At 44.1% G+C, this 25,344-nt stretch overlaps 1 protein-coding gene across 1 annotated transcript; it reads left to right on the top strand.

The window, feature by feature from the left end:
- The first annotated feature begins 2,081 nt into the window (after positions 1 to 2,081).
- Positions 2,082 to 4,498, top strand: LOC149383398 (uncharacterized). Its single transcript, XM_089627776.1, has 4 exons — positions 2,082 to 2,585; positions 2,850 to 3,016; positions 3,534 to 3,609; positions 4,490 to 4,498. Exons 1-4 carry the CDS (start codon positions 2,082 to 2,084, stop codon positions 4,496 to 4,498), a joined length of 756 nt encoding a protein of 251 aa, XP_089483902.1.
- The last annotated feature ends 20,846 nt before the right edge of the window (positions 4,499 to 25,344 follow it).

The raw sequence follows: 25,344 nt of genomic DNA, 5'->3' as shown, positions 1-25,344 counted from the left end.
TTTTGGTGTATCGGTTTCGAATTTCCTTTCATCACCTTCTGGTCTCTGAGTAGTTCGGTACGAGCCTATAGAGAATTTGAGTGAGTGGTAAAAGGCAGAGAGAATAACTATCGCCATTATCAAACACGAGCGCTGAGTGATAATTTTTTGAGTGTAAACACGTGAGGGAGAGTTTTGTGAGGTTTCTTTTGTTACTAACAATATCTTGCAGCAACCATGTCTAACAACGGCGACGAAGATGAGGGAATTCCAGACCGGAGGCTGATGATGCAAGCAATGTTAGGAGAGATGAGAAGGATGATGAGGGAAGAGTTGGAGCCACTACGAGAACGTGTTGAGAGAGAAGGCCAACAAGCTCCCAACAGAGGAAGACGAAGACAGCCTAGGGAGGAGACAGAAGATGAGATGGATAATGATTTTGAAGAGGAGGATTATAGAAGAGGAGGATGAAACGAAAGAATGGTCGAAAGAAGACAAGGAGGAAGGGACAGAGAAGACGGAGGAATTGGTGGCATCAAGCAGAAGATTCCAACATTCCAAGGGAGAAGTGACCCGGACGCCTACTTTGAATGGGAGACGAAAGCTCAGTTTGTGTTCAATTGCGACAACTACACCGAACGCAAAAAGGTTGATACGAACCTCGGCCGACTAAGCTCCGAGACCCGATACCCCAATAGCACAGCGACGGATCGTCTACGTTTTAGGAACGAAGGTGGATCGAATGACGCCACGGACGGATGCGAATGGCCGTCTGATGAGTCGGGCTCGAACTCCTACACGCACCGCTTTGTAAGAGACTCGAATAGTTCTAAACGAACCAAAGAGAGAATGAAAATCCTCACAGAAAAGTGTTTAACTCGAAATCAGAATTGTGTGTCTTCCATTCAGCCTAAAGGCTTAATTTATAGAGTTTACAAAGGTCAAATTCGCAGCTCCATGGGCCCCATAACCTAATAAGCCCATTTAGCCTTATTTAAGTACTAATAAGAATAAAACAAAGGACCAGCCCAATACAAACCATTATGGGCGTTTTAAATAACATGTCTTGGCCCAAATAACATAAACTGAAAATAGAAAAATAGGAATAGTCTGACTAATTCAATTCAGCCCAAATGACGTTCTTCATTGTTGTTTCTTGGCTTCCTTGAATCCTCTCCTTTGCGAGCTTGTCCCCTTCTTCATCTTGGAGCTTGATGATCAGATTGTTAAGCTCCTCCTTGAATCTCCTCGCTCGAGCCCTTGTCACGGGTCCTTCCGGCACTTGGTATTTTGCTTGCGGCTCCTTTTGGGGCATGTCCTCATCAAAGGTAATACTTGCCGCTGCTGAATTCACTGATTATGCTATTGTTTGGTGGGATCAGCTTGTGACGAGTAGACAACGGGCTGGAGAGGAGCCGATAGAGACATGGGATGAGATGAGGGCTATCATGAGAAAGAGGTTTGTGCCTCGTCACTATTATCGAGAGCTTTATCAGAAGCTTCAGCGCCTATGGCAAGGCACTCGCAGTGTTGAGGAGTACTACCGGGAAATGGAGGTTGCCATGATCCGAGCAAACATAGAGGAAGATCGCGAGTCTACCATGGCCAGATTTATCAACGGGCTGAACCCTGACATAGCGGACAAAGTGGAGTTGCAGCATTATGTCGAGATGGAGGATTTGGTTCACTTGGCCGTCAAGATTGAGAAGCAGCTCAAGACGAGGGGTAGCTTGCGGGTAGGTCGATTTCCAGAACAACCTGCATGGAAGAAGACCTTCAACCGAGACGAGTAGAGCAGTTTCAAACCACGAGGAGACGTAGCCAAGCCAAGCACGTCCACGGCCCCAACCACATCTAGTTATGGTCTCAGTGCTCAAAAGAAACCGGAGACGACATTTCAGAGAAATCGTGATATCAAGTGCTTCAAGTGCCAGAGAGTTGGTCACTTCGCAAATCAATGCCCGAATAAGAGGATCGTGACGATTCTTCCGACCGGAGAGATGGTTACCGACGATGAAGAGGAAGATCAAGGTTGTACCGGAGAAGAGTCAGACGAGGAAATTGAGGCACCAGCATAGCTCGTGTTGGTCTCTCAATGAACTATGAACGCACAGGTTGTACGAGATGATGAGGAACAGCGTGAAAACATCTTTCACAACAGGTGCCATATTGGTGAGAAGGTGTTCAGTGTTATCGTCGATGGAGGTAGTTGTACGAACATAGCCAGCGTTGCTGTAGTGAAGAAGCTTGGACTTCCAACGACAAATCACCCTCGTCCTTACAAGCTTCAGTGGTTTAATGATGGTGAAGAGGTACGTGTCTACAAACAAGTCGTTATCAGTTTCCGGATTGGCAGCTATGAGGACTCGGTGCTCTGTGACGTGGCACCAATGGACGCGGGGCATATACTTTTGGGGCGGCTGTGGCGATTCGATCGGAGAGTGACTCATGACGGCTACACCAACAAGTACTCCCTCAGGCACAAGAATCGTACCATCACCCTCGCGCCCCTTACTCCAAAGCAAGTTCATGAAGCTCAACTGAAGATGCAACAAGAGAGAGAAAGGTTTAGGGCACTAGAGAAGGGAAAGGAACCAAGGGATGAGGTAAAAACAGAGAGAAAAAAAGAGAGAGACCCAGAGAGAAAACCAGAGAGAGAAGTGGGGAATGAAAGAAAAGATGGGGTCATGAAAAACAAAATCGTTGAGAGAAAAGAAAGCAACTTCTTTGCGGGAAATAGTGATATGAGGAAAGCCTTCTTTGCCAAACAGCCGATGATTTTACTTGTGTACAAGGAGGCTTCCTTATTCACTAACCAACATGGCGAGGTTCTACCTACTGCCATTTTTTCTCTTCTGCATGAATTCAAGGACGTTGTTGTTCGAGACATGCCAACGGGACTACCACCGATTCGGGGGATTGAGCACCAGATTGACCTTGTACCCGGAGCCTCGCTTCCAAACAGACCGGCCTACCGAACAAACCCTGAGGAAACGAAGGAGTTGCAACGCCAAGTCGAGGAACTTTTGTCAAAGGGGTACATTAGAGAGAGCATGAGCCCTTGCGCCATACCAGTTCTATTGGTTCCAAAGAAGGATGTGCGTGGATTGCCGAGCCATCAACAACATCACGGTCAGGTATCGATTTCCCATTCCTAGATTGGATGATATGCTAGACGAATTACATGGTGCGTGTGTTTTCTCTAAGATTTACTTAAAGAGTGGGTACCGCCAAATTAGAATGAAAGAGGGGGATGAATGGAAAACCGCTTTTAAAACTAAACTTGGGTTGTATGAATGGTTAGTGATGCCTTTTGGTTTGACTAATGCACCTAGCACATTTATGCGACTTATGAATCATGATTTGCGTTCGTTCATTGGTAAATTTGTGGTGGTATACTTTGATGATATTTTGATTTATAGCAAGACCCTGGATGATCATGTCTTACACTTGCGTGAGGTTTTTATTGTACGCAAACGTGAACAGTTATTTGCTAACCTTGACAAGTGCACCTTTTGCACCGATCACGTTGTTTTCTTGGGTTTTGTTGTAAGTTCTAAAGGAGTGCAGGTAGATGAGGGAAAGGTGAAAGCTATTCAAGAGTGGCCGACACCGACCAATGCAGCACAAGTACGGAGTTTTCATGGCTTAGCGAGCTTTTATAGGCGCTTTGTCAGAGATTTTAGCACGATCGCTGCCCTGCTCACGGAGGTGATGAAGAAACATGTGGCGTTTGCATGGGGGCAAGCACAAGAGGAGGCGTTCACCGCAATCGAAGGAAAATTAGTCAACCCTCCTTGTCTAGCATTACCTAACTTCGATAAACCGTTCGAGGTTGAGTGTGATGCGTCCGGCGTGGGAATCGGAGCAGTTCTCATGCAAGATCGACGACCAATTGCGTATTTTAGCGAAAAATCGAGTGGGGCCACCCTTAATTACCCGACTTACGACAAGGAGATGTACGCATTGATTCGAGCTTTAGAGACTTGCAGCACTACCTTTTTCCAAGAGAGTTCGTGGTCCAGACCGACCATGAGTCACTCAAGTACTTGAAGGGACAACAAAAGCTCAACAAACGGGATGCTCAATGGATGGAGTTTATCGAGCCGTTTCCATATGTCATCAAGTACAAACAAGGTAAGGAGAATGTGGTAGCCGATGCCCTTTCTCGAAGGTATGTTTTACTTTCCACTTTAGATGCTAAACTGCTTGGTTTTGAACATATCAAAGAGTTGTATCCAGAAGACCGAGAGTTTAGTGAGATATTTACGAAGTGTGAGAAGATGGCGTCGGGAGATTACTTTAGGCATGATGGGTTTTTGTTCAGGTTTGGTAGACTTTGTGTGCCTAGTTGTTCTCTTCGGGAGTTGTTAGTTAGGGAAGCTCATGGTGGGGGCCTTATGGGACATTTTGGGATAGCTAAAACTCTAGGAGTGATCCAAGAGCATTTTTATTGGCCTCGCATGAAGCGTGATGTTGAGAGGATCTGTGGTAATTGTGTCACATGTAGGAAAGCTAAGTCGAAAGTTCAATCACATGGTATGTATACACCTTTGCCTATTCCCAGCTCACCTTGGGTAGATATATCTATGAATTTTGTGTTAGGCTTGCCAAGGACTAGGAGAGGTCGTGATTCTGTTTTTGTTGTGGTTGATAGGTTTTCAAAGAGGGCACATTTTATCCCTTGTCACAAAACCGATGATGCTTCTAATGTTGCTGATTTGTTCTTTCGAGAGATTGTTAGGTTGCATGGCATGCCTAGGGAGATTGTCTCAGATAGGGATACCAAGTTCTTAAGTTACTTTTGGAAGACCTTATGGGCTAAGTTGGGTACTAGGTTGTTGTTTTCGACTACTTGTCACCCCCAAACTGATGGTCAGACCGAAGTAGTTAATAGGACCTTGTCGACTTTGTTGAGGGCAATAATTAAGAAGAATATCAAAACTTGGGAAGATTGTTTACCACATGTTGAGTTTGCTTATAACCGCGCTATTAATTCATCTACTAAGTTCTCACCCTTTGAGATTGTCTATGGTTTTAACCCACTAACGCCGTTGGATTTATCTCCTATTCCTATGTCTGAGCATGTGAATTTAGATGGTGAACAGAAAGCAAAGCTTGTTAAGCAGCTTCACGAAAGGGCACGACTCAACATTGAGCGAAGAACGGAGCAGGATGCGCAGCAAGTTAACAAGGGCCGCAAGAGAGTGATTTTCGAACCCGGTGATTGGGTCTGGTTACATATGCGCAAGGAGCGTTTTCCGGAGCAACGCAAGTCCAAACTACAGCCGCGTGGCGATGGATCATTCCAAGTTATTCACAGGATCAACGATAATGCCTACAAATTGGATCTTCCAGGTGAGTATAATGTTAGTGCTACATTCAATGTGACTGACTTATCTCCTTTTGATGCAGATCATGATTTTGAGGGCAAATCCTTTTCAAGACGAGGGGAATGATGAGGACATGCCCCAAAAGGAGCCGCAAGCAAAATACCAAGTGCCGGAAGGACCCGTGACGAGAGCTCGAGCGAGGAGATTCAAGGAGGAGCTTAACAATCTGATCATCAAGCTCCAAGATGAAGAAGGGGACAAGCTCGCAAAGGAGAGAATTCAAGGAAGCCAAGAAACACCAATGAAGAATGTTATTTGGGCTGAATTGAATTAGTCGGACTATTCCTACTTTTCTATTTCAGTTTGTGTTATTTGGGCCAAGACATGTTATTTAAAATGCCCATATGTGTTTGTATTGGGCTGGTCCTTTGTTTTTATGTTTATTAGTACTTAAATAAGGCTAAATGGGCTTATTAGGTTATGGGGCCCATGGAGCTACGAATTTGACCTTTGTAAACTCTAGAAATTAAGGGCTTATTAGGTTATGGGGCCCATGGAGATACAATTTGATTTCGAGTTAAACACTTTTCTGTGAGGATTTTCATTCTCTCTTTGGTTCGTTTAGAACAATTCACTTTTCTTACAAAGCGGTGCGTGTAGGAGTTCGAGACCGACTCATCAGACGGCCATTCGCATCCGTCCGTGGCGTCATTCGATCCACCTTCATTCCTACATTGTAGACGATCCGTCGCTGTGCTATTGGGGTATCGGGTCTCGGAGCTTAGTCGGCCGAGGTTCGTAACAGGATGTCAAGACAGCCTACCTGAATGGCAATCTTGACGAGCGCATTTACATGGCTCACACTAGGACAAAAAACGTTATTCGATGCGACGAATGTCGAAGCGAATACTTCAAATGTCGCACCTAAAAGTTTATTAGGTGCGACATTAGGTGCGACGGCGTTGCACCGGATAACCCGTAGCAAAAGGCATTAGGTGCGACATGTCGCACCTAATAGTCATACCTCTAGGTGCGACATATCAGCTGCGACAATGTCGCACCTAATATGATTTTTAAATTAAAAAAAAATTACAAAATCAGAAATAGAGGGGGGATGCTAATCGATCCAGGCGGCGGGGCGGGGGGCTGGTCCAGGCGGCGGTGGGGCGGGCGGGCAGGGGGCTGGTCCAGGCGGCGGTGGGGCGGGGCGGGGGGCTGGTCCAGGCGGCAGTGGGGCAGGCGGGCAGGGGGCTGGTCAAGGCGGCGGTGGGGCGGGGCGGGGGGCTGGCCCAGGCGGCGGTGGGGCGGGGCGAGGGGCTGGTCCAGGCGGCGGTGGGGAGGGCTGGGAGAGAGAGACAGAGTGAGAGATGGCCGGTGAGACAGATAGAGAGAGAAATAGAGGGGGACGTACCAGGGAGGGCCGGCAGCGGCGGAGCGGAGAGGGACGGCGGCAGGGACTGGCTGAGAGAGAGAGACAGAGTGAGACGGTGGGAGACGGCCGGTGATATATAGAGAGAGAGAGAGATGGGGACGTACCAGGATGGGCCGGCAGCGGCGGAGCGGGGAAGGACGGCGGCGGGGGCTGGCTGAGAGAGAAAGACCTTGTGAGACGATGAGAGAGAGAGAGTGAGTGAATGTGTGAAAAAATGAGAAAAGTCGGGTTTAAAACCCTAATAATCATATTGGGTGAGACAATGTCGCACCCAATATGAAATCCCAGATCCAAAAAAAAAACTTCGACGGAATTCGCTGACAAATTTAATTTTAAAACTCATTGGGTGCAACATTTGTCGCACCTAAAGGTATAAGGTGCGACAATTTCATATTAGGTGCGACATTGTCGCACCGAATAACACTAAACATTAGCGAAATTTTTAGTTATCCGGACGAGTATCCGGTGCGACACGTCGCACCTAATATGGGCTTAGGTGCGACTATTAGGTGCGACATGTCGCACCTAATACCCTTCCGCACCCAATATGTTAATTTGTAGTAGTTGTTCTCGGTCGTTTTCGGAAAATCTGAGACACCGAAGAGGCACGTCACTCAAAGGGCCGATGGTCAGGCCGGAGGTCCTGAAAAACGGCGAGCCTCCAAATCCTCGCCCAAACTCTTGACTCCTTGAGTCGAACTTAGCCCCTCGAGTTGAGACTTGAGTCGGTTCCTCGAGTCGAGCCTCGCTCTTCGAGTTGAACCTTGATTCGGTCTCCTCGAGTCGAGCTTCGCTCCTTAGGTCGAGCCTCGAGTCGAGCCTCGCTCCTCGGGTTGAGCCTCGAGTCGGTCTCCTCGAGTCAAGCCTCGCTCCTCGGGTCGAGCCTCGAGTCGGTCTCCTCGAGTTGAGCATCGACTCGAGTCCTATCTGTCGAATAAACATTTTTGTCATAAACCCAAAATACTATGCCTCAACGGACCCGGAAGCGAGATGATCGCGGAAAGCCCACAGAGACGAAGCCCAGCGTGCACCACGCCGGCAGGGCCGCGCGCCGCGCCCGGCCAAGGCCGCGCCGCGCGCTGAGCGGCGCAGACCGCGCGCCGCGAGTTGTGCGCCGCACGCCGCGCGCCGCGTGTTGTGCGCCGCGCGTTGTGCGCCGCTGCCTCTTGTGCGCCTCCCCTTGAATAGGGGTGCGTTCCTAGTCCCACATGGACGCCAAAGGACCTCCTTAGGGTCCCCAAACACCTATATAAACCCCCTCCCATTGAGGGGAAAATCAACTCTTCATCTCCTATCGACACGCTCCATTTCTAACTCTTCTCTGCTTCTCTTGATGCCATTTTTGGCCTGAAGCGTTCTCTCTACTCTCTCTCCCGTTCTCAGAGGTTCCGAAGCACTCACGGGAACTTCCCGGACGTCGCTCCCTCTGACTGAACGTTCTCCGGTGCTCAAGCACGCCCCTAGGGTTCTCAACTACAGTTCCCCTCACGCGTCTAACACGCTAGACACGCACGCGATCTCCGAGGTTCTGAGACGCCGCCAAGGGCTCCTTGTGCCCCGTCTCCTTCGTCGAGTATGCTTCTCCACCAAGGTTCTACGCCTCATACTGTGTCTTACACGCCTGAACTACGTTCTGACCTGATCCCACACACGGGTACGTAGGCAGCCGACATCCAAGGCACAGTCACTCCTCCTCCTCACCCCTTTCCTCTCCCGAGAGGCGGGTTGATCGGAGAAAACCTAGCTCGAGACTTTCGAGTTCACACTCTTGGCCCGGGTGCGATCACTTGGTCCGGCCTTGGATCGAACCGCCTGAGGTTTTCAATAGTTGTTCATTTTTGTGCGACAACATTTTGGCGCTAGAAGGAGGGGACTTCCCGACCTGTTCAGCCCGAAATCCCTTCTGTTCATCTTCTTCTTTTCTTCTGCGAACTCAACTTTCTCGAACTTGAGAAGCAATGAGTAGCCAACCACCCGTACGTTCTGAGGGCGTCAACAACCCCGATAACATCACTGGGACCAAAAAGTACTTCTTGCGCTCCCAAGCGCATGGTGACGAAGAGTCGCTCCACGAAGAGAGCTCGACCCGCTCACCGTCTCCATCTCCCGATAGCAGGGACAACCGCATCATGGAGTTGGAGGAGAGTAGCCGCCGACTAAAGGTGAGGAACGCAAGGTACCACAGTCGACTGGATGCGAAGCAACCTGTGCGTGACACGATAATCCCCAACGGGGATCCTGAGAACCTCAACGAGGAAAGCCGCAACCGCGACCCTGATTACGAGGGTATCGGTGAGTCGGAGGATATCGAGACTTCTCTTACGAAGGACGGGGGACCCCCCGCCGTGTTTGAAGCCGGTCCATCGAATCCCTTACCCTAGACGGGCGACGCGCCGGCAGCTTCTCAAGAGGGGAATTCCCGACGTTCAGCCCTCGACCGGCTAGGTCCGAGGGAGAATGTTGCGGAAAGTCAGGGTACGCAGAGAGCGCGCCGTCGCAGACGAAGCCTGCGCCTCCGTACGACCAGCCCTGACCTTAGGGACCGCCTCACTGCTCAACGCATTGGGCGTGGCAATGATCTGAGAGAGTGGCTGAGCTCTAGACCCAACTTCCCGCTGGCAGCCCCAACTAACGGGATCGCCGCGCAGGTCAACGGTCTAACGAGAGGCTACAGGTGACTCCTCCCGAACAAGGGCTTACTCCAACGACCGCTCTCGATGTGGTCACTATGATCCACAACCTTCGAAATGAGCTACGAGATCTCCGAGAATACGGAATAGGTGGAAGCACCTATGGGATCGTTGAGGAGAATTCCTCGCCTTTCACGGCTCAGATATTGGCTGAGGTTTATACGGGGAATTTCAAACTCCCGAACCTCACTCCCTATGATGGGAAAGCAGACCTCGCTTACCACGTCCAGCACTATGAAACCTGGATGACAATGCAAGGTGTTTCTCCTGGCGCCATGTGCCAAGCTTTTAGTTTACCCTCGCCGGACCCGGTTTTGAGTGGTTCAAGAACTTAAGGCCAGGAAGCATCCACTGGTTCAAAGACCTGAAGGACATGTTCCTTGCACGGTTCGCAACGTCTTTGGTCCAGAAGAAGACCAAGATGTACCTGTGGTCAATCAGGCAAGAGAGTGGCGAATCTCTTAGACGATACCTCGCCCGATTCACTGAAGAGTCGAACAAGGTCGACCGCTTTGACGACGGTGACGCAATCGCCGCTATCATAGAAGGCTTGCGCACAAGTGACTTCCTCAAGTCAGTCGTCAGCCGTGTCCCTTCAACCATGGCCGAGTTAATGACTCGAGCTAAGACCTTCATGGGAGTCGAAGATTACCTCGACGGCCGCAAGAACACTAATCAAAGCTCTCCTCGTCGAGAAGAACCTAGCCACCAGCAGAACGAACATCGTAAAAGGCAAAACAAGGGGAACCAGGTTTCTAATAACCAACCCCTTGTACCCCAGAAGCCGTGACTTGCGGAAAACTTCAAAGGGTACTCGTCGTTCACGCCGCTGAACACGGCGCCAGAACGAATCCTGGCTCTGGCACGTGACAAGTTCACGCCCCCGGCTCCAATGAAAAGGATCCCGCAACTCGCGATCGATCCAGATATTGTGAGTTCCATCGGGAATATGGTCATTTGACCTCGGAATGCTATAACCTTAAAAGGCAAATCGAGGCTTTTATCCAACGGGGTGAGCTGAAAGAGTTCGTGTTACGCATGATTAGCACTGCGGGCCCCACCACGAACAGGCAACAGTCTAGTTAGGCAGGAGGAACAGCCGCTGCTGCCGACCGAACCACGGCTGCTGCAACCGCCAATCCACAACTCCACGTGGTAACCACCATATTGGGAGGTCCACAAGATGGAGATTCAGCCCAACAACGGAAGAAATTCCTTAGGGACGTGACTCAGGAAGACGCTGCTATGCACGTCAACTTCACATATGAAGAACCTCCATCCGTGCCTCACGAGACGATGTATTTCACCAATGAGGAGGCCAAGCGAGTTGTGCATCCACAGAATGACGCAATTGTGCTCAAAGCCCAAGTGGCCAATAACTTGGTGAAAAGGGTTCTCATCGATAACGGCAGCGCTGCCGACATAATTTTCAAATCCACCAAAGAGCGCATGAAGCTAGGGGGGCTGCGCCCGACTCCGACCCTAACGCCATTGTTTGGGTTCACTAGGGAAAAGGTTATGACCGAGGGAATCATCGACCTACCGGTCACCTTTGGGACCCCTGGAGGAATTGAGGCCGTTCACATGGTCCCATTCCTAGTGGTCGATCAGGAGTCGCCCTATAACTTAATCATTGGGCGACCCACGTTGAACCGGCTAAGGGCAATCACTTCCACGTACCACCTACTGGTGAAATTCCCCACTGAAGAGGGAATTGGCATTATGGCTGGAGACCAATCCCAAGCCAGAATATGCTACGTGCAAGGAGTTGATGGCAAATCCGCGGGAAAAGCAGTCAACACAATCTTCCAACTGGAAGACGATTACCCATGCAACCCAAGGGATGCAAGGAAGTTCGGAGAACTTGACCCCCGGGATGAAGTCGAAAGACTCAAGGTGGAAACCTCTGATGATCTTTTGCCAATCGTCCTGGACGAATCTAAGCCTGATCAGGTTGTAAAGGTCGGCACCCGACTTCTGTTGTCAATGGTGCCCACAAGAAGAGTAGTAGTGTCTATTTGTGTACATTTGATGTAATATAGTCTCATGAAGACTCTTTCTTGTAATTGCTTATTCATTAATAAAAAGTTGAAACGTTCATTCATTCTTCCTTGTCTGAAGCTTTATGATAAAACCTTAGTCTTTTAGTCCATAAACAAACTAAACAACTTACGAAGAGACAAATGTAGATTTGCATGAACAAACTCTTCGTAGTTTGCTTAAAACGACATATTCGCAATCTTAGGGTCAAAGGACTATTGACCTCAGTACGATTGTTTGAAGAATCTATGATGTCTGGTTATGAGGCATTGAGAGTTGGAGACTCTATAGTTCTTCTAGGTATCTTCCGAAGGTACTGAATTGACCAGTGCACTTCTAGAGACAAGATAAGAACAAACCATTTAACCTCTTGTGTCTCGAAGTCACTATGTATGAATTGCATCATGCTTACCTTAATCCTGAAATGAGACATGCCATTTCACACCTTAGTATCCTCATTTGAGAAAGTCAGAGTTCGGACTCACTATGTGATTCCGAACAGGGCCTATTGGTGAAGTACTAAGTTGTGAGTATGTCATGAGTAACTTTGTGAAGTTCTCATAGATATGGAATTCATGTACAAGATTGCTGAAATGCAATGTATGTCACCTCATGCTTTGTTCCTTGGAGTGTGAATAAATGAACTGGCCAGTGTCCAAATTGAGTCCTGACTCTTTTGGATGAAACAATGTGACTTGTTAGCTCCTCGTCAATACATTGTTTCTAATGGCCGAGTGAGCCATTTGAGTCATTTGTGTGAATAAATGAACTGGCCGAGTGAACTGTCCAATGGCCGAGTGAGCCATTTGACCCAGCCAATGGCCGAGTGAGCCATTGACTCGGCCCATGGCTGGGCTCTGACTTGGCCATTGGTTTGGGCCGACTCCTGGTTGAGTCAGGGTTCCGCCGCCCAAGACCTCGTACTAGCCATGTGGGTCGAAGAGATGCCCTTGTTCCCGTTGGCCCTAGACGGGCCAACAACAAATGTCAATAAATTTTTTGACAAGTTCATTTGATGACTTAATGTCACTCGGCCATGACTTGATCATTGGGCCTTGTGAATTAATTTCATTTCATAAGAATTTTATTGAAAATTCTAAATGGGCCTTTTCTTATGTTGTCATGAACAAGTGAAGAAAATTCTAGAAGCCTTTTTCTAGACATAATAGGCGCCCACTACCCAAAGAGAAAGGGAAATTATTTTGTGCATAAATGTATTTAGATACTTGCTAAAAGAAAAAGAGGAAACACATTTGCATAAGGATGCACAAGGTATTTCGGCCAAGAGAGTAATAGGCAAGCCAAGGAACAAAAAAGGAAACAAATCCTAGCCTTCTAGAAGGCTGCCTTGGGCGCCCAAATGGAATGGGAAATAAGGGTTATTTTGCTCATGAATATGTGATATTCTATAGAAGAGTAAACTACCTTATTGAAGGTAAGACCTCTCCTATAAATAGGAGCCTCATTCTTCTCATTTTATTCATTCCACACAAGTTAGAGACTGAGAGACTCTCTCTCTAGACATTGTGGCCGAAAATCCTCTCTCCCTCTCTCTAGTTTATTTTCGATTTTTTCTTGTCTTGGCACCTAGGTCCTCACTCGACCTAGTGTTTAACTCTGCAACTTCGAGACTCATTCTTAAGTCATAGTGTTTAAAAGTGCCCACTCACTGATTCCTTCTTTTCGAGTGATTTAGTGATAGAAACTTTCGTGGTTGCTCGAGGTGCCGAAGAAAGAAAGAGAGACGTGCTGTGAGGGGAGACGAGCGTTGCAAACTTTCCAAAAGCTTCTTCAAAGTTCAAGCTTCAAGAAAGGTTAGAAAACTCTTAGCTCATATTGTTTTTAATTACATGTACTTACTTCTTTGTCTAGGTTAGTAAAAACTGTTTTTACTTGAAAAGAAATTTTTTAAAATTCCGCCGCTTCCCGAAGCGTTTAATATTTTTCTTAAATCCTAGATCAATTCCAACAAATGGTATCAGAGCTATGGTCAAAGATTAGCATGTACATGTTTTTAAAATTATGAGCTTGAAAATCGTTTTCGAAAGTTTACTAATTTTGTGACAAGTTAGAATTGTAATCTTAGATTTTTTTTAATTTAATGCTCTTGTCTTTAAATTAAAAAGCATGTTGATTTTCTATGAGCTTGGGATGTTTTTAAAACACATTAGAATCAGTTCTAAAAGTTTTTAATTTTTTATATTGAAAAACGTGTTTTAAAGGTTTGAGAAATTTCGGTAAATTTTGTGACTAGTTACCTTGTCTTTCTAGTTTCTTTTATTTACCGTATTCGTTTTATGCTTGTTGTTATTTCTTTTATATCATGTTATTACCCTGCTAATAAAACACAAATAAAAGCTTTAAACAACATCTTAAAACGTTCCGTTACACTTGATTCTTTTTCGCACCTAAAAATGACCAAGCTTTAATTTATTTCTTTTTCTTCGAGCTGGAGTAAACCCGCATTAAAAGTGGCATAACTCTCTGCTCAGAAATCGAAATTTAATTATTATTGAATCAAATTAAAGCTCTGTCTGTCCTCTGCCTATGCCACCGGTTTCGGCTCAAAAGGACATTGGAGCCGCCAGATATGGCGATTTTACTCCGAGGTGCGCGGCTGTCTGAAACTCCAGGTTTTTAGAAATCCGGATTTTCAGACCCCACTACCATGAGTTATAGAACTCTAATGAGAAAATTTTCTTGATAAAAAATGTTATTCATATGATTATAAACATGATGTGTAAGATTAAAATGTTTTGATTTTTGAAAGTTTAATTGAAATTGTTTTTTTTTACAAAACTAGTTTGAATTTTGAAAAACCGTTTTCACTTTCAAACTTGAAAAATATTTTATCATCCAAATCAAATAAATTTTCAAAATGTTTTCAAAACTATATCTATATCACATATGTTCAAAATCTATATGCTCTTGAAAATTTGAGTGGGAGGTCTCCTTGTAGACAAGCCGAAAAATAAAAAGATGTGTAATCTCAAACTTTCAAGTGTTCGAGTGAGTTGAAGTTCACACTTCCCTCACGCACTTTCCCGAAATAGAAAATAGGAAAAGATCGAGTATGTACCTTGTGCCTTTATGCACTAATACTACTCTGAACATGTCGATCTAGGATTCTCTTCTAGTTGTCCGCTCTGTCGCTCTCTAACTAGGAAATCTGTTTCCGAACTTATGAGAGTCGATGAACCAACTCCAAAAACTAAGTGGGAGGGTTATATTCGTTGTTTGTAACCCACGATCCCCAACACTAACGAAAGATGCAATAACGTGGGACTAAGAGCTGCTCTTGCGACCCTCACTTAAATGTGAGTACTCCAAGGCGTTATTGCTTCGATCATTGCTCAATGAGCTACGTCCGAGAGTGATGCAATGATGACAAGGCCTCCCCTTGGGGGATTGTTTTTCAAAGCTGATCTTTTGGACTAAGTGGTTGGTTACACACTTAGGCTCAATCCCTAGTAATCCTCCCTTGAGGCTCTGCGAAAGGATATGAGTGATCAAACCAATTTACAAGGTGGCTAGTCAAAGCTGATGTATTGACATCTTGGCTAAGCATTAATGATGTGTCATTTACTTATAAATGGAGATTTTTTGCGGCCTTCTCTTGAGGGAGTAAATTATCGTTTGGTTTATAACACCTTTGGAGTTTATAAAAGCCTTAAAACTTAAATCCTAAACCAAAGACTAATCATAAACTTGTTTCAACTTTTATAGGCAATATGTCTCTCAACCCTCTCTCTACAATTCTTTCCTCGAATAAACTCGAAGGCGACAATTACGTCGACTGGAAACGTAACCTCGACATAGTCCTTACTGTCGACAAGCACAAATGGGTTCTCACCACCCCCTGTCCTCAAACGAATGAAGATTTGACGCAAGAGGAGAAAGACGCCCTGGCGGCCTGGCTTCGATCCGATGAGATTTCGAGGTGCTATATTTTGGCATCGATGAACAATGTGTTGCAACAACAACATCGTGATTATGAAACTGCCACCGATATGCTCTACAATCTCCATGAGATGTTTGGAGGGCAAGGATGTCAAGCTAGGCAACAAGCGGTCCGACAATTCATGAACTGTCGTATGAAGGCTGGAACTCCCGTTAAAGTTTCCAAGATCATATCTATTTTAGTCTCCCCATCAATATCAGGACCCCTTTTCTTCTTCTATATCCAAGACTTTGTTGACATACATCGAGTGCATTTCAACTTTCATGGCGTCAAGCCAAAGGTTTGATTCAGAACAAGCCATCGCTTGGCTATAGGAAACAGGATCATCCATGTCGTAGACGGCTACAAGAGAGTCTCCATAAGACATGTACCTGTCAGGCTTTTGAGTAGCCCTCCCACTACGTCTAAGTACTACTTGACGAGATTCTGATGAGTTAGGTTGTGTTTCAGTTGGGGTAAGAACAGTTCTTACAGATGAGGTAGAAGCTTCCTCACCCAACTTTTCTTCAAGCACAATTTTGCTTCTAGGTTTTGCATCTTTCATAAAGTCCTCCTCAAGGAAACGAGCATTCATGCTAACGAAAATCTTATCGTCCTCGGGACTATAGAAAGTAAAACCTTTGGTTTCCTTCGGATATCCTACAAACAGGCACAATTCTGACCTACTAGCCAACTTGCTAGTCTTTTGCCTCAGCACGTGTGCAGGGCAACCCCAAATTCGGATGCGGCCAAGATTCACTTTACGGCCAGTCCATCTCTCATAAGGAGTACCAGGAACCGTTTTAGACGGAACTTGATTCAGAATGTAGGCGGCTGTTTCGAGGGCATATCCCCAAAAGGAAAGCGGGAGTGATGAGTAACTCATCATCGATCTAACCATCTCCATAAGAGTTCGGTTTCTTCTCTCTGACACTCCGTTTTGTTGAGGTGTGCCAGGTGCGGTAAGCTGAGAAGCGATACCTTCTTCTTTAAGAAAGTCATCGAACTCTCCAGACATATACTCACCACCTCGATCAGATCGAAGGGTTTTGATCACTTTGCCAGTTTGCTTTTCCACTAAAGCCCTAAAGACCTTAAATACGTTAAAGGTCTCGGGTTTGTGTTTAAGCAAATAGACAAACCCATATCTTGAGTAATCATCAGTGAAGGTAACGAAGTATTCGTATCCTTCACGTGCCTGTTGGTTGAGCGGACCACATACATCAGAATGTATTAGTTCCAGCAACTCAGTGGCTCTTCGACCCTTATCGGAGAAAGGTCGCTTAGTCATTTTTCCTTCTATGCAGGATTCACAAGTAGGTAGTGAACCTATTGCAGAGGCTTGGAGTGGACCATCCCTCACAAGTCTCTTAATCCTATCTAGACTGATATGACCAAGTCTAAAGTGCCAGAGGTATGTTGATTTTGTTAGATCGGAGGATTCAGAAAGTTTGATCCTCTTTGGCTCCCTAATTAGATCGTTATCTATTTCGGTGTCTAAAAGAGAAGGTTGAGTGGGATAGATGTAAAAAAGACCATTCTTCATACATGCATCAGTGACGAAAGAATTAGAAAAAGAAATACGAATTCTATTCTTTATAAACTTTAAATAATAATCTTGCTCGAAAAGTTGAGCAACAGATACTAGGTTTTTCCCAAAGGAAGGAACATAATAAACATTATTCAAATTTAAAGTTCGATCTTCAAAAGATAGCGTCACGGATCCCACAGCCTTCGCAGACACCACGCTCTCATCACCCCACTTGAAGCAGAAGTCGCCATCCTCTAAGCTTTTGCTTTTCCTAAAACCAGTCAAGGAGCAGCAAATATGGTTAGTAGCAGCGGAGTCAATAATCCACGATGATACATTATCAGCTACTAAAAAGGCTTCAGTAACAAGTACAATACCTTTTGCTTTGGTTTTGAGGTAGGCGGGACAGTTCCTACGCCAGTGACCAGGCTCGTTGCAGTGGTGGCACTTGTCTCTAGACTTGTCCACCTTCGGAGCCTTTGGCGCCTTCTTCTTCGTTTGAACCTTAGGTTGGTTCCTCTTCTCGGCATTGCGAGGTCTCTTCTTAGATCCAGAGGTGGAGGCAGTAGCATGTACTTCTCCTTGAGCCCTCTTTTTCTTAGTGAGTGCCTTAGCGGTTTGAAGTTCCTTCATCAGCTCGGTAACAGTGTACTCCAACTTGTTCATGGAATAATTCAACTTGAAGGTATCAAAGGTTTCGGGGAGAGTTTCCAAGATCATATCTATTTTAGTCTCCCCATCAATATCAGATCCAAGAATCTCCATTTCGTTTAGATAGCTAATGATCAGCATCATATGATCTCTAACGGGACTTCCAGCCTTCATACGACAGTTCATGAATTGTCGGACCGCTTGTTGCCTAGCTTGACGTTCTTGCCCTCCAAATATCTCATGGAGATTGTAGAGCATATCGGTGGCAGTTTCATAATCACGATGTTGTTGTTGCAACACATTGTTCATCGATGCCAAAATATAGCACCTCGAAATCTCATCGGATCGAAGCCAAGCCGCCAGGGCGTCTTTCTCCTCTTGCGTCAAATCTTCATTCGTTTGAGGACAGGGGGTGGTGAGAACCCATTTGTGCTTGTCGACAGTAAGGACTATGTCGAGGTTACGTTTCCAGTCGACGTAATTGTCGCCTTCGAGTTTATTCGAGGAAAGAATTGTAGAGAGAGGGTTGAGAGACATATTGCCTATAAAAGTTGAAACAAGTTTATGATTAGTCTTTGGTTTAGGATTTAAGTTTTATTAAGACTTTTGTAAAATCCAAAGGTGTTATAACCCAAACGATAATTTACTCCCTCAAGAGAAGGCCGCAAAAAATCTCCATTTATAAGTAAATGACACATCATTAATGCTAAGCCAAGATGTCAATACATCTATTTTGACTAGCCACCTTTTAAATTGGTTTGATCACTCACATCCTTTCGCAGATCCTCAAGGGAGGATACTAGGCATTGAGCCTAAGTGTACAACCAACCACTTAGTCCAAAAGATCAGCTTTGAAAAACAATCCCCCAAGGGGAGGCCTTGTCATCATTGCATCACTCTCGGACGTAGCTCATTGAGCAATGATCGAAGCAATAACGCCTTGGAGTACTCACATTTAAGTGAGGGTCGCAAGAGCGGCTCTTAGTCCCACGTTATTGCATCTTTCATTAGTGTTGGGGATCGTGGGTTACAAACAATGAATATAACCCTCCCACTTAGTTTTTGGAGATGGTTCATCGACTCTTATAAGTTCGGAAACAAATTTCCTAGTTAGAGAGCGACAGAGCGGACAACTAGAAGAGAATCCTATATCGACATGTTCAGAGCAGTATTAGTGCATAAAGGCACAAGGTACATACTCGATCTTTTCCTATTTTCTATTTCGGGAAAGTGCGTGAGGGAAGTGTGAACTTCAACTCACTCGAACACTTGAAAGTTTGAGATTACACATCTTTTTATTTTTCGGCTTGTCTACAAGGAGACCTCCCACTCAAATTTTCAAGAGCATATAGATTTTGAACATATGTGATATAGATATAGTTTTGAAAACATTTTGAAAATTTATTTGATTTGGATGACAAAATATTTTCAAGTTTGAAAGTGAACACGGTTTTTCAAAATTCAAACTAGTTTTGTAAAAATTCAATTTCAATTAATCTTTAAAAAATCAAAACTTTTAATCTTACACATCATGTTTATAATCATATGAAAAACATTTTTGCTCAAGAAAGTTTTCTCATTAGAGTTCTATAACTCATGGTAGTGGGGTTTGAAAATCCGGATTTCTAAAAAAAACTGGAGTTTCAGACAGCCGCGCACCTCGGAGTAAAATCGCCATATCTGGCGGCTCCGATGTCCTTTTGAGCCGAAACCGGTGGCATTGCACAGAGGACAGACAGAGCTTTAATTTGATTCAAGAAGCATTAAATTTCGATTTCTGAGCAGAGAGTTATGCAACTTTTAATGCGGGTTTACTCCAGCTCGAAGAAAAAGAAATAAATTAAAGCTTGGTCCTACTTAGGTGCGAAAAAGAATCAAGTGTAACGGAACGTTTTAAGATGTTGTTTAAAGCTTTTATTTGTGTTTTATTAGCAGGGTAATAACATAGAATAAAAGAAATAACAACAAGCATAAAACGAATACGGTAAATAAAAGAAACTAGAAAGACAAAGTAACTAGTCACAAAATTTACCGAAATTTCTCAAACCTTTAAAACACGTTTTTCAATATAAAAAATTAAAAACTTTTAGAACTGATTCTAATGTGTTTTAAAAACATCCCAAACTCATAGAAAATCAACATGCTTTTTAATTTAAAGACACGAGCAATAAATTAAAAAAAATCTAAGATAACAATTCTAACTTGTCACCAAATTAGTAAACTTTCGAAAACGATTTTCAAGCTCATAATTTTAAAAACATGTACATGCTAATCTTTGACCATAGCTCTGATACCATTTGTTGGAATCGATCTAGGGTTTGAGAAAATAATTAACGCTTCGGTAAGCGGCGGAATTTTAAAAATTTTCTTTTACAAGTAAAACAGTTTTTACTAACCTAGACAAGTGCAAGTACATGTAATTAAAAACCAATATGAGCTAGAAGTTTACTAACCTTTCTTGAAGCTTGAACTTTGAAGAAGCTTGTGGAAAGTTTGCAACGCTCGTCTCCCCTCGCAGCACGTCTCTCTTTCTTTCCTCGGCACCTCGAGCAACCACGAAAGTTTCTATCACTAAATCACTCGAAAAGAAGGAATCATTGAGTGGGCACTTTTAAACGCTACGACTTAAGAACGAGTCTCGAAGTCGCAGAGCTAAACACTAGGTCGAGTGAGGACCTAAGTGCCAAGACAAGAAAAATAGAAAATAAACTTAGAGAGAGAGAGAAGAGGGGCGGCAACCACAAGTTCTAGAGAGAGAAGCTCTCAATCTCTAACTTATGTGGAATGAATGGAATGAAGGGAATGAGGCCTCTATTTATAGGGGAGGTTTTACCTTCAATAAGGTAGTTTCCTCTTTCATTGAATATCACATATTCATGAGCAAATATTGCTCTCCTTCCCTTAGAGTCACTCGGCCAAATAGGCTTCTAGAAGCCCTTGGATTTGTTTCCTTTTTTGTTCCATTCCTTGCTTGTTTCTTGTGTTGGGCGCCTACCTCTTATTTCCCTTAGAGGAAATTTGTTTCCTCTTTTTCTTTTGGCAAGTATCTTCATACATTTATGCACAAAATATTCTCTCTTGTCTCTTGGGTATTTGGGCGCCTATAGTGATGCTAGAAAGGCCTTCTAGAAGCTTTTCCACTTGTTCATGACAACATGAAAAAGGCCCATTAAGAATTTTCAATAAAATTCTTATGAAATGAAATTAATTCACAAGGCCCAATAAACAAGTTATGGCCGAGTGACATTAAGTCATCAAATGAACTTGTCAAAAAATTTATTGACATTCATTTCATCCTTTGTCTCAAAAGACAAAAATACCCTTTTAACTATTTTCGTTCTTGTTTTGACTTAGCTTCCAGTTTAACTATTCCTATCGATGTGATTCGTGACAGTGACCTCATGGACCCAAATGAACAAAGCTTGAGCTAAACACTTGGACTCAAAAGCTCACAAACCTTTTCCAAGTTTAGTTTAATGCCAACTGACTCCACTAAAGAGCTGACACTGAAAATCTCTCGGTTCAAATGAATTTATTTTCTACTCAAGAATTCGACTTAATTAGGATGAGCGGATCCACTGAATATTATCTATGTTTACCCTTCATGAATGTCATCAGCTAGTCGGGATTTACTAAATTACCATTTTACCCTTCTAGCTGTTATTTCCTCAACTCCTTTGTCGCTTGTGAATAAGTTAGAAACAATGTATTGACGAGGAGCTAACAAGTCACATTGTTTCATCCAAAAGAGTCAGGACTCAATTTGGACACTGGCCAGTTCATTTATTCACACTCCAAGGAACAAATCATGAGGTGACATACATTGCATTTCAGCAATCTTGTACATGAATTCCATATCTATGAGAACTTCACAAAGTTACTCATGACAGACTCACAACTTAGTACTTCACCAATAGGCCTTGTTCGGAATCACATAGTGAGTCCGAACTTTAACTTTCTCAAATGAGAATACTAAGGTGTGAAATGGCATGTCTCATTTCAGGATTAAGGTAAGCATGATGCAATTCATACATAGTGACTTCGAGACATAAGAGGTTAAATGGTTTGTTCTTATATTGTCTCTAGAAGTGCACTGGTCAATTCAGTACCTTCGGAAGATACCTAGAAGAACTATAGAGTCCCCAACTCTCAATGCCTCATAACCAGACATCATAGATTCTTCTAACAATCATACTGAGGTCAATAGTCCTTTGACCCTTAGATTGCGAATATATCGTTTTATGCAAACTACGAAGAGTTTGTTCATGCAAATCTACATTTGTCTCTACGTAAGTTGTTAAGTTTCTTTATGGACTAAAAGACTAAGGTTTTATCATAAAGCTTCAAACAAAGAAAGAATGAATGAACGTTTCAACTTTATTAATGAATAGATAGGCAATTACAAGCAAGAGTCTTCATGAGACTTTATTACATCAAATGTACAAAATAAAGACTACAACTCTTCTTGTGGGCACCATTGACAACAAACTCCCACTTGACTCAAAGAAGGTGTGTGTAGTCCTTCATGCCTAATCCCTCACGATGTTGGTCGAAGACCTTGTTCGCTAGGGCCTTGGTGAATGGATCTGCGAGGTTGTCCACCGTTGAGATCTTCTTCACTTCCACGTCTCCGCGCTGCACGATCTCTCGAATCAAATGGTATTTCCTCTCAATATGCTTAGAGCGCTTATGGCTTCTAGGTTCCTTTGAGTTAGCGACAGCCCCACTATTATCACAATAAAGGGTCATGGGCTCGTCGACGTTTGGAACAATTTCCAAATACTTAAGGAACTTTCTAAGCCATACAACCTCTTTGGATGCTTCACAAGCAGCCACATATTCCGCTTCCATTGTGGAGTCAGCAATGCAAGATTGCTTAATACTTCTCCACATAACAGCTCCACCATTAAGGATGAACACAGATCCCGAAGTGGATTTCCTGGAATCCTTATCCGCTTGAAAATCGGAGTCGGTATATCCCGTCATAGTCAGGTCAGTACCTGAGTATGTAAGCATCAAGTTCCTAGTTCTTCGAAGATACTTAAGAACATGCTTAACAGCAATCCAGTGCTCGGGTCCAGGGTTGGATTGGAAACGGCTAACTATGCCAACGGCGAAACATATATCAGGTCTAGTGCAAAGCATAGCATACATGAGGCTTCCTACGGCAGAGGCGTAAGGAATCTTCCTCATGTCTTCAATCTCTTGTGCAGTCTTGGGAGACTGGTCCTTAGAGAGTGAAACTCCATGCCTAAAGGGTGTTTGACCCCTCTTGCAGTCTTGCATCGAGAAGCGATCCATCACCTTATCAATATAAGATGCTTGAGAGAGTGACAGGGTCCGGTTTTTCATATCTCGAAAGATTTGGATTCCTAGAATGTATGCGGCTTCTCCTAGATCCTTCATGTCGAATTGCGTTGCTAGCCAGACCTTAACCTCAGATAACTTACCCACGTCATTACCAATGAGAAGTATATCATCGACATATAGTACCAGAAACACAACTTTGCCTTCGTGTATTAACTTGTAAACACAAGGCTCATCTATTGACTGTTCAAAGCCGAAGCTCTTTACAGTTTCATCGAATCTAATATTCCATGACCTAGATGCTTGCTTTAGTCCATAAATGGATTTAAGCAACTCACAAACCTTGGTCTCTTGACCTTTATCCACGAAACCGTCTGGTTGAGCCATGTAAATGCGCTCGTCAAGATTGCCATTCAGAAAGGCTGTCTTGACATCCATTTGCCAGATCTCATAGTCGAGAGCTGCAGCTATGGATAGGCGTATGCGGATGGATTTAAGCATTGCGACTGGCGAGAAGGTTTCTTCATAGTCAATCCCTTCTTGTTGGGTATAACCCTTCGCCACAAGTCGTGCTTTGAACGTCTCGACGTTCCCATCAGGACCCCTTTTCTTCTTGTATATCCACTTACACCCTACGGGTTTAATCCCTTCAGGAAGGTCTACAAGTTTCCAGACTTTGTTGACATACATCGAGTGCATTTCAACTTTCATGGCGTCAAGCCAAAGGTTTGATTCAGAACAAGCCATCGCTTGGCTATAGGAAACAGGATCATCCATGTCGGAGACGGCTACAAGAGAGTCTCCATAAGACATGTACCTGTCAGGCTTTTGAGTAGCCCTCCCACTACGTCTAAGTACTACTTGACGAGATTTTGATGAGTTAGGTTGTGTTTCAGTTGGGGTAAGAATAGTTCTTACAGATGAGGTAGAAGCTTCCTCACCCAACTTTTCTTCAAGCACAATTTTGCTTCTAGGTTTCGCATCCTTCATAAAGTCCTCCTCAAGGAAACGAGCATTCATGCTAACGAAAGTCTTATCGTCCTCGGGACTATAGAAAGTAAAACCTTTGGTTTCCTTCGGATATCCTACAAACAGGCACAATTCTGACCTACTAGCCAACTTGCTAGTCTTTTGCCTCAGCACGTGTGCAGGGCAACCCCAAATTCGGATGCGGCCAAGATTCACTTTACGGCCAGTCCATCTCTCATAAGGAGTACCAGGAACCGTTTTAGACGGAACTTGATTCAGAATGTAGGCGGCTGTTTCGAGGGCATATCCCCAAAAGGAAAGCGGGAGTGATGAGTAACTCATCATCGATCTAACCATCTCCATAAGAGTTCGGTTTCTTCTCTCTGACACTCCGTTTTGTTGAGGTGTGCCAGGTGCGGTAAGCTGAGATGCGATACCTTCTTCTTTAAGAAAGTCATCGAACTCTCCAGACATATACTCACCACCTCGATCAGATCGAAGGGTTTTGATCACTTTGCCAGTTTGCTTTTCCACTAAAGCCCTAAAGACCTTAAATACGTTAAAGGTCTCGGGTTTGTGTTTAAGCAAATAGACAAACCCATATCTTGAGTAATCATCAATGAAGGTAACGAAGTATTCCTATCGATGTGATTCGTGACAGTGACCTCATGGACCCAAATGAACAAAGCTTGAGCTAAACACTTGGACTCAAAAGTTCACAAACCTTTTCCAAGTTTAGCTTAATGCCAACTGACTCCACTAAAGAGCTGACACTGAAAATCTCTCGGTTCAAATGAATTTATTTTCTACTCAAGAATTCGACTTAATTACGATGAGCGGATCCACTGAATATTATCTATGTTTACCCTTCATGAATGTCATCAGCTAGTCGGTATTTACTAAATTACCATTTTACCCTTCTAGCTGTTATTTCCTCAACTCCTTTGTCGCTTGTGAATAAGTTAGAAACAATGTATTGACGAGGAGCTAACAAGTCACATTGTTTCATCCAAAAGAGTCAGGACTCAATTTGGACACTGGCCAGTTCATTTATTCACACTCCAAGGAACAAAGCATGAGGTGACATACATTGCATTTCAGCAATCTTGTACATGAATTCCATATCTATGAGAACTTCACAAAGTTACTCATGACAGACTCACAACTTAGTACTTCACCAATAGGCCTTGTTCGGAATCACATAGTGAGTCCGAACTTTGACTTTCTCAAATGAGAATACTAAGGTGTGAAATGGCATGTCTCATTTCAGGATTAAGGTAAGCATGATGCAATTCATACATAGTGACTTCGAGACATAAGAGGTTAAATGGTTTGTTCTTATATTGCCTCTAGAAGTGCACTGGTCAATTCAGTACCTTCGGAAGATACCTAGAAGAACTATAGAGTCCCCAACTCTCAATGCCTCATAACCAGACATCATAGATTCTTCTAACAATCATACTGAGGTCAAT

Source organism: Urtica dioica, chromosome 10 (genome assembly GCF_054948205.1).
Source record: "Urtica dioica subsp. dioica isolate 48M chromosome 10, U.dioica_male_clone48M_v1_H2, whole genome shotgun sequence".
Classification (NCBI taxonomy): Eukaryota; Viridiplantae; Streptophyta; class Magnoliopsida; order Rosales; family Urticaceae; genus Urtica; species Urtica dioica.
The sequence above is the reverse complement of the archived record's forward strand: the minus strand, read 5'-3'. Positions and strand labels throughout refer to the sequence as shown.